Here is a 9,388-nt window from a genome sequence, read left to right on the forward strand (position 1 = left end):
TTAGACACACAGGTGGTGCACAGAAGACACATGCAGACAAAACCCACATACGTGTAAAAGAAATAAAACTTAAAAATACAAAACAAGCCGGGCGGTGGTGGTGCACGCCTTTAATCCCAGCACTCGGGAGGCACAGGCAGGCGGATCTCTGTGAGTTCGAGGCCAGCCTGGTCTACAAGAGCTAGTTCCAGGACAGGAACCAAAAGCTAAGGAGAAACCCTGTCTCGAAAATCAAAACAAAACAAAACAAAACAAAACAAATGACCACAAAGGAAGAAAAACCAGGCCTATGAACCTACACTAATGGATGATGTAACCTCTTGCCCTGGATCGTATACAGGGAAGGACACTCAATGCAGGGGTACACTGGCCACCAGAAGTCAGTGGGTCCTAGATGGGACAGCGTCCTAATGTGGAGGCTTCAGTGCATCAGGGAGCAGGGTCCCCTGCTTGGCTTGTCTGAGCTGCTAACTGTTGGAAGCCAGCTCCTAGGCAACTGGGAATGCTCACTGGGCTGTTGGACTCAGCAGGGCCTCTCGGCAACTCTGCCTTTGTCTTCACTGGGGCCTCTACAAACCTTTCGCAGCTGATCTGTAACACAGCACACATGCACACATGTATATACACACAGATACACGAACAATGCTGTGACAAGTATCCTGAGATACCTGAGAAATAATATTAGTCGTTAGGATCAGAAGAAAATTATCTGACGTTGTCAAGGGCCATTTCTGTGAGTGACTTTGTAACCAATAATGACATAGCTTATGAATTTATTGTCTATTCAGTAAAACCTGATTTGTTGAAAGACATAATCTTTGTCTGAAGCATAGTGCTCATGACAGAGAGAACAGGTCGTGTGGGTGGGTTCTGTGACTGGGGTGGGCGCTGTGCTGGGCAGGTCCTGTGGGCAGGAGTGGGCACTGTCCTGGACAGGTCCTGTGGGCAGGGGTGGGCACTGTGCTGGGAGGGTCCGAAGAGCAAGGGTGGGCACTGCTCTGGCCTGGGGAAGGGGTACCAAGGCCAGGAACTGGGCTGTTATCTGATCGTGAAACTTGTTTGGTTTTGCTTTTCCTTCTGATCTCAGAAACCCTGCCCTGCCCTCCACCCCATGCAGTACTGAGTGGACCCCTTGTCAAAGAGACAGGAGACCTTTTGGCGGGGATAGCACCATTTATTAAGAAAAAAATCAGATGAAGACCACAGGGGTTCCCTTGAGGACCCAAGGCCAAGTATCCCAACAGCCGTGGTCTGGGTCTGCTTACTCTGCAATTGGGCCCTCAGGCTTCCGGGTGGGCAGGGCATCACCCCTCCTCCCCTTCCCAATCTGAGGCCCCACCAAGACACTGGTCTTCCTGATTCCTGCTCCCCCACGCCCTGGGCCTTCACCTCCAGAAGAGTAGGGGGTACGGCCTGGTGTGGTGGGACTTCATTGCTGGGCTCTGCCTAGCCGGTGGGGAGGGAAGAGTTGGTCTCCCTTGCAGCTCCTGAGGGCAGGGCCCTGAGCTGTGTGTGGGTGGTGGTGGGGAATGCAGGTGGAAGTGGGCTGGGTGGGAGGGAAGGCTGCCAAGGACATGGGGTTTCTGGCTAGGTGGGGGTGGAGGAAGCTGGGGTGTGGCCGGGTGGGGAGTGAGCTGCCTTCTGTTCCCAGCACAGTAGCTCAGGCCACTGCAATGTCCCCTCATTCAGTGTGACAGTGAGGTGCCAGGTGGTAAACTGAGGTTGGCACTCAGAGCAATGAGGATTGTCCTGGGGCTGCTAAATGGACAGCCCAACTTTACTTTGAAGTGGGGAAGGAGGTGGAGCAGTTTTGAGCCCTACCAGCCTGACTTCAATTCCCAGTGACCTTCTGAGGAAAACCTCTTCCAGTCCACCTGCCCTGCCCACCAGCCTTGGGGCTCTGCCCACACACGTGGGGGAGCTGGCGCACCCACCCTCCAGTCCAGCCCAGGGTGGTAGCAGCAAGCGTGGCATTGCCTCAGTCTCTTACAAAAAGTCATAATAATATTAATAATAATATACTCGACATTGTCAGGCTGGGTGCTGCCCAAGAGTCCGTGGGAGGGAGGCGGGTGCCTATGAGGGGCAGGGACGTGTGTTGGCCCCTGCTTGGGCACGATGCTGCAAGTCCAGGGGCTGTGGGGGTGGGCCTCCAGGCCGGGCTGAGTGCAGCACCAAATTCTTGATACAGCCTGTGATCCCAGAGGAGAACTTGGCTCTGGTGAGTGTGGCCACATCTGGGGCACCACCTGTGGAAGAGGAGCGTGACGGTGGGTCAGAGAGGCAAGGAGGCCAGGAGGCCAGACTGTAGCGCTGAAGGCTGCCATTCCCTCCCCGGCCTGTCTCGACACCCTGTGGGGTACTCACCAATGTAGACCATATCCTTTGTGTTGACCGCTACATTAGGACCTGGGGACCGGCCGCTGACAAGCTCCTCACCGTCCACTTGGATGGAGCCTCTCTGGCCCTCTCTGCAATGTGACAGGGTCAGGCCCATTGCCCTGAATTCCCATCCTCCACAAATGTCCTCTTCTTGTCATTGAGACTCACCATAGGTGGACAAATCTGGCCCCTGCTTACCCTCAGGTCCCTCCTCACCTACTGGTTACACCACAGTCACTGTCTGAGTCCCGACCTCAGGTTGCTTCTCTTTAAAAAGTCAAGGCTGGGCTTGAACTCAGGATCTTCTTGACTTTACCTCCCAAGTTCCTGGATCACAGGTGTGCACCACCCTGGACCCAGATGGAGCTGCTCTGCTTGCCGGCAAGGTGTCCTTCCCACATCACCTTCTCATTCGGTCTCTAGGATCTCCAAGCCTCCTCCTCCTTACCCTCCCCTCTGGAGGGCGAGCTCCTGGTCCCATGCCCACCTCTGGTCCCTTCCCCTAGTGCTGAACTGGATTTCTTACCGCAGCGCCGTCACCCGATGCCACTCGCCGTCATTGATGGGGTCCTCAGAGACAAGACGGGCCTCCCCACTGCCCAGTTGGTAGCTGGGGAGACCCACGAAGGTGTGAGTTACGGGGTGGACAGGAGGTTAAAGGTGCAGATGGCACTAGGGGTGTATGGCTGGGACACCTGGAGCTCCAGCTTCCCGTGGGAGAAGCCAGGGATGGAAGAGGGGGGATGGAGGTGCTAGGATTCACCTGAAGACAAGATGGCCATCTTGCAGTCCAAGGCTAATGAAGTCTTTGCTGCGGCTGGCCTCTCTCACCTGCCAAGGAAACGTAGGGTCTCTAGGGTCCCACATTGGGGAGCCGAGACCCTGCAGGCTGTCGCCTCGACCTTCCTGTTTGCACTTCCCCAACCAGGAGGCCAGTTTCTAGCCCCAGGGATCCCAAGACCCCCAGTTGGTTGTCTACTCACCCCACCCTGCCAGAGCAGGAGCCCATTGGCTGTGCTGGTCCGAACCTCGAATTCAATGGTCTCAGGTGCTTCAGGAAGGCTGGGGAGAAGCAGGGAGTGTGGGGGCGGGGCAGGAAGCAGTGGGTCAGGGGAAGCCTGAGTCTCAGACTCCTGTTAACCCTGCTGGACCCAGAGGGTCAACACCACCTGTCTTACCTTCTGGAGAAGATGTTGCTGGGGAGGCCTAGGAAGCCATTGTCATGAAAGTAGGCTCCATATTGCCCAGGGGCATCTGTGCAAGAGTAGGGGACAGTGAGTGTGCACCACTGTGCCCATCTCATTTTATTATTATTATTATTATTATTGAGCTTGTGTATATGATGTGTGTGTGTGTGAGAGAGAGTGTGTGTGAGTGTGGGCGTGATTGTGTCACAGTGTGTGTGGCGCTTGCACAACAAATTTAAGGGGTCAGTTCTCTCCTTCCATCAAGGGTTTCAGAGATCAAACTCAGGCCATCAGGTTTGCACGGACCCACATTTTTATTTCTTTTTTTTTTAAATTTTTAAATTTTATTTATTTGAGATGGGTTTCTCTGTGTAACAACCCTGGCTGTCTGGAACTCATTCTGTAAATCTGGCTGGCCTCAGATTCACAAAGCTCCACCTGCTTCTGCCTTCCAAGTGCTGTATTCATGTGTGTGTGTGTGTGTGTGTGTGTGTGTGTGTGTGTGTGTGTGTGTATCAGTGCTTGTGGAGGTTAGAGGAAGAGATGGTCAGATCCCGTAGGTCTGGAGTCACAGGCAGTTGTGAGCTCCCTGATGTGGGTGATGGGAACTGAACTCGCATCTTGGTAGGAGCCTCCAGCCCTCTTAACTGTCTCCAGTTCCACACATTTTTACTTTTAGGTATGAAGAATTCCAAAGCATGAGCCCTGGACTGTTCAAATGTGGCACACAATAAATGCTTGCTGACTGAAGGATCTGACGTCAGAGTAGTTTGAAGGCCATCCCAAGGTCACCCTGCCGACAAGTTGTTTATGATTTTGTCCTTCTTTGTTCCTGCCTATCTGGGCCCAGTGAGCTCCTCCCATGGGCTTGTTTCACTTGTGGACCCAAACTGAGGTATAAATAACTCAAGGAAAAGGGCTGAGAAACCAAGACCCGTTTGCCTTGCTGGCCACAGGGAGTACTTACCATTGCCTCCACTGCCTTCAAGGTGCCAGTCAGATTCCACTACGTTGTACCCAGCACCTGTGGGGAAGGGTGGGATCTAGTTGGTGGACACAGATACCCAGTGACTGTGTCTGGCCCCAGAGGAGGGTAGATACAACTCATAGTAAGTACCTTGTTGGCAGCGTGGACCAGAGAAGCCAGGAGGACAGAGGCAACGGGTACCCCGGCAGGTGCCACCATTCAAACAAGGCTCTTGGAGCTGGCAAGGGTTTTCCTCATGCTCACAAAGGTCTCCTATGGGCCAAGGCAAAGGCAGATGAGCAGGAGCTAGAGTTACCCTCCGACCATTGGACTACCGGTCCCACATCCTGTTGTGTCCTGGGCTGGCTCTGGTACCTTTAAAGCCATCTTGACAAAGGCACTGGAACTCATATTCACCAGCAGGCATGCATGTGGCACCATTGCGGCAGGGCTGGCGCTCACATGGGGAGCTGTCGTAGCATTGGCCCACACCCTGGCTGCCCAGGAAGCTGTAGGTGAGGTCCAATCGCTTGCCATTCACAGACACCTGTGGGCAGAGGAGCACCGAGGAACTCATGGGATGTGGAAGGTAGACACATGGGTGTGTCAGCAGAGAGAGCCTGCACTGGAAAATGTCTGGGAAGTCGGGCATGCAAAGTAGCGTAGGACCCTGAGTGTGGAAGGGAGGCCTTGAAGCTGAGTACCTTCTACATAGCCAGTTCCCAACATGACTTTAAATAGCAGGGACTATTTTTATTTATTTATTTTTTTTTGTTTTTCGAGACAGGGTTTCTCTGTAGCTTTGGAGCCTGTCCTAGAACTCAGTAGGGACTATTATTATCGCTATTTTGAAGAAACTGACTCAGCCGAAAATGTGTAGTCCCAGGACCCTGTGAGTGGTAAGTGGTCCCACAGTGAACCCTTCCCTCCCTCTGGGGGCTACTCCTCACCTCGCCCACACAGCCATGGAAGTGGGCACTCATATTGGTGGCTGGGGACAGCTGTATGGAGGGCTCCACGCCCCCCAGGTAGAGCAGCGTGTGCAGGTTGAGACCCTGGCTCTTTCCTGGTGAGGAGCGCAGCACAGGGCGCCCTCCATCCACCCGTAGGCTGCCATCTTTGTTGAGGCGCTCTGCAGACACTCGGTGCCAGCGTCCCAAGGCCAGTGGCTCATGGCTCCGCAGAACAGCCAGACCTGACGAGACCATAGGTGGCATTGGGTACTGGAGAGACCCTGACACTCCCCCACTCTAGGATGTGATTAGTGGGACACTTCTCATATATTTGCTGAATCTCTGATAACAAGTTTGTGCTGGACTTGAACTCACAGAGATCCACCTGCCTCCCGAGTGCTGGGATTAAAGGTATGTGCCACCACTGCTTAGGGGTAGCCTTTAAGTCACGGAGAAGCATGCAGAGACAGACCTCAGAAGGTCTGACTCCTGTCTTACCCCATCTTGCCTCTTGGCAACATGGTGACCCAAAGACAGTGCAAAGCCTGGTACCCAGGCTCATCCACACGAGGCGCTCAGTGCTTACCTGACCCTAACTCATAGCGGAACTCCAGGTGGCCACCAACCATCGCTAGGGACACAAAGTCTTCCACGGGCCCACTCTTGCCACCACTGAACAGCAAGAGACCATCAGGTGCCAGCGGCTTGAACTCCACATCCAGGCGTAGCTCATGGTGGGTATTGGTGAGAGCCGGTAGTACCAGGTAGGAGCCAGTGCCAGACATAGATGGGGTAGTCACCGTCACACCTACAGCAGCGATAGCTTAGCTAGGAGCAGTGGCAACAGCAGAGTCCTGGACAGGAGTCCTCCCTCGCCCAATCCCTTACCAGAGGCTCAGGACCAGCCCTGACCATCAGGCTGAAGATTTCTGGGAAGAGAGAAGTCCTCTCGGGGAATCCCCAGTAAGGGACTCAGGTTAGACAGTAGTGTAGCCAGCTGGTGTTAACATCTTGCTTTAGACTAATTTTACTCCTCACAGGACTGTGATGGCCCCAGTGTGCCCTGGATAATGTCCCCAGCCATCGTAGTGATTACTCACCTTCCTCACACTTCATCCCTGAGCGGCCCAGGTGGCAGCGACAGGTGTAGCCTCGACCATCTGGACGGTTCACACAGGTGGCGTCGGGCCCACAGGCCTCTGGAGACATAGTGAAGAGACAGGGCGACAACTCAGCAGGGGAGAGTCTTGTGCCTAAACTCTGCCTCCCACACCCATAGGGACCTTGTCAACCTGGGAAGACTGTCCAGGTCCAAAGTGGGGAGGCACAGTCATAAGAAGGACACTGTCAGAGAGGACCTGCAGGGACAGCTGTGGCATTAAGTGACTGTACCTGTGTTTGTTTTTGCTGTTAGGCAGTCTTGCTTTGCAGCCCTGGCTAGCCTGGAACTTACCATGTAGTTCAGTCTGGCTTTGAACTGGTACACGATCTTCCTGCCTGTGCCTCCTGAGTGCTGGGGTTATAGCTAAGTGCTACCACCCAGTAGGCTTTTTGTTTTTTTTAGATTTGTTTTCATTTGTTTGTTTATTTATTTATTTATTTTCCAAGACATTGTTTCTCAGTAGCTTTGGAGCTTGTCCTGGAATGTGATCTGTAGACCAGACTGGCCTCAAACTCACAGAGATCTACCTGTCTCTGCCTCCCGAGTGCTGGGATTAAAGGCGTGCGCCACCACCACCCAACTTTGCTTGCTTTTTGAAACAGGGTTTCATCTAGTCCTGGTTGGCCTCAAACTCACTATGAATCTGATGACCTTGAACTTCTCACCCCCCTGCTTCCATATTCCAAGTGCTGGGACTACAGACAGGCACAGTACACCTAGTTTATGAGGTACTGGAGACTGAACCCAGGGCCCTAGGAATGCAAACATTAGGCAAATACTCTAACCATTGAGTTAAATCCCCAGCCCTGTTTATGGTTTCTTTGAGACAGGGTCTCTCCCTTTGTCATCAAGGACTGCCGGGAGCTCATGGCAATCCTTTTGTCTCAGTCATCCATATCCTGGGATTATAGATGTGTGCCTCCATGCCCAGATTGCAATGGCAAGCTTGGGGTGGGTCAGGGCTGTAGCTAGGTGGCAGAGCACTTGTCTAGCATGTGCAAGGCCTTGGGTTCAATCGCAGCAAATACATCCACACACAAGACTGTGCCTATGTAAGAGTGCAGGGTACGGGTGCCTGGCTCAGGTAATGGGGGGGGAGCAGCAGAGGCCTAGATGGCAGTGTCTGGCCTACTGAGAGAGACTAGTTACCATCATGGGAGGGCTCTTAAATTCTTGAGGAGCAGGAGGAATGGAGAGCTGGAGTGGGGTACTCACCTGGGTGGCAGTGCAAGGCTTGTGAATGCTCACAGCGGCTGCCAGTGAAGCCAGCAGGGCAGACACATCTGTAGCTGCTGCTCTCTGAATCATGGCACTGGCCTCCATTCTGCAAAGCAGTAGCAGACATCAAGCCAAGGAGACCACAGTCCTCTCCCTCCCTCTCCCCCCGCAGGGGCAAGCCATGACTCAGGGCAGCAGGGGAGTGGTATAGGAAGAACCACCTGGCAGGGTCGGTCCTGGCAAGTAGGGCAGTGGGAGATGCCATGTTTTGTGAGGTTGAGGTCGTGGAAGATGATCTCCTCGCCTTGGATGCGCAGCTCACGCACACAGCCTGGAGGGGGAGGCAGGGTGAGCATATGGAGGGACAGGAAGTTAGTCAGCTGCAGTTCATATCTACTTGTTCCCTTTAGTTCGGGTGGCTCTATAACCATCTGGGAAAGCTTAGCTAGGGAGGTGGGGAGAAGAAAGCTCACCAACAAAGCCACTGCTCAGCCCAGCCTTCGGGATGGCACCATAGTCGGGATAGCCACCCAGATACAGCTCCTCATTCAGGTCTAAGCCTTGGAACTTGCCCTGTGGAGGTGGGTAAGTCAGGTCCAGCTACTGAGGTAGGTAAAGGCTGGGAACCGGAAACAGGGGACAGGCTGGCTCTCACCTGGGAGGTTCCGTTGACAGGGGCCAAATTGCCCACAATCAGGGATCCGTGAGTAAGACTTCGGAGCAGGGTCACGGTGTGGAACTGGCCTAGGGCCAGCGGTGTGGGGTGGCGAATGGTGGCCATGCCAGAGCCTGCATCAAATCTGCTCCGTAGGGTGGGGCAGGGGCAAGAGAGAGGTTTGTAAACACGGCCTCAGACAAGCCCAGGCTGGGCAATGGATCCAGGGGAAGAGCAACATTCCCCGTGGTCCTGGCTTTGAAATTCTGTCTTTGATTTGTTTTTCCCTTCGTCACCCAACCCAGGCTATTCCCACCTCTTCTGAAAGTTTTCTCCCTCGCCACCTTTCTGTGGGAGCATCCCCAGAGCAGGCTCTTAGGACTGGGGGGAGTTCTCCGCTCTGAGGCCCTGCAGACCAGTCCTTAGCTTCACTGCATTTCCTGCTGAGATGGCCTTGCTTTTCTTTGTTACGGTTTGGCTTCCCCCAGCTAGAGCGGTCGCTGCTATAGGGAACAACCTAGCTTGTTCTGTTCATACCTGTAACAGCACCTGACACATGGCAAGAGTCAAGCAAGTAATTATTGGATGGATGAGTGAGTGAGAAGATGGATGAACTGATAGACCCATGAGTGACTAGATGGGTGGGTGGATGAGTAGAGGAACAGGTGAGGTGAATGAATGGATGAAGATGGGTGGGTGGACAAATGGGATAGAGAGATGGATGAATGAATAGATACATCAATGGATAGATAGCTGGAGGGAGGCAGGAGTAAATGGATGGGCAGGTTAATGAATGGATGGATGGGGTGGATGATGGATGGATGGATAGGTGGGTGAATAGATGTATAAATGGATAGATGGATG

General features: G+C 53.6%; 1 protein-coding gene across 1 annotated transcript in view; it reads right to left on the reverse strand.

Moving 5' to 3' along the window:
• Positions 1-846: 846 nt before the first annotated feature.
• The window catches only part of Hspg2 (heparan sulfate proteoglycan 2), a 102,355-nt gene continuing 93,813 nt past the window's right edge, over positions 847-9,388 (reverse strand). The window contains 16 exon segments of the mRNA XM_013348417.2: positions 847-2,249; positions 2,368-2,471; positions 2,909-2,992; positions 3,146-3,213; positions 3,366-3,444; positions 3,561-3,636; positions 4,537-4,593; positions 4,687-4,809; positions 4,912-5,083; positions 5,487-5,731; positions 6,076-6,297; positions 6,590-6,688; positions 7,867-7,975; positions 8,091-8,200; positions 8,343-8,442; positions 8,525-8,669. Coding sequence (XP_013203871.1) covers positions 2,077-2,249; positions 2,368-2,471; positions 2,909-2,992; positions 3,146-3,213; positions 3,366-3,444; positions 3,561-3,636; positions 4,537-4,593; positions 4,687-4,809; positions 4,912-5,083; positions 5,487-5,731; positions 6,076-6,297; positions 6,590-6,688; positions 7,867-7,975; positions 8,091-8,200; positions 8,343-8,442; positions 8,525-8,669 — 1,966 coding nt within the window. The 3' untranslated portion in view covers positions 847-2,076.

This window comes from Microtus ochrogaster, chromosome 10 (genome assembly GCF_000317375.1).
Source record: "Microtus ochrogaster isolate Prairie Vole_2 chromosome 10, MicOch1.0, whole genome shotgun sequence".
Lineage (NCBI taxonomy): Eukaryota > Metazoa > Chordata > Mammalia > Rodentia > Cricetidae > Microtus > Microtus ochrogaster.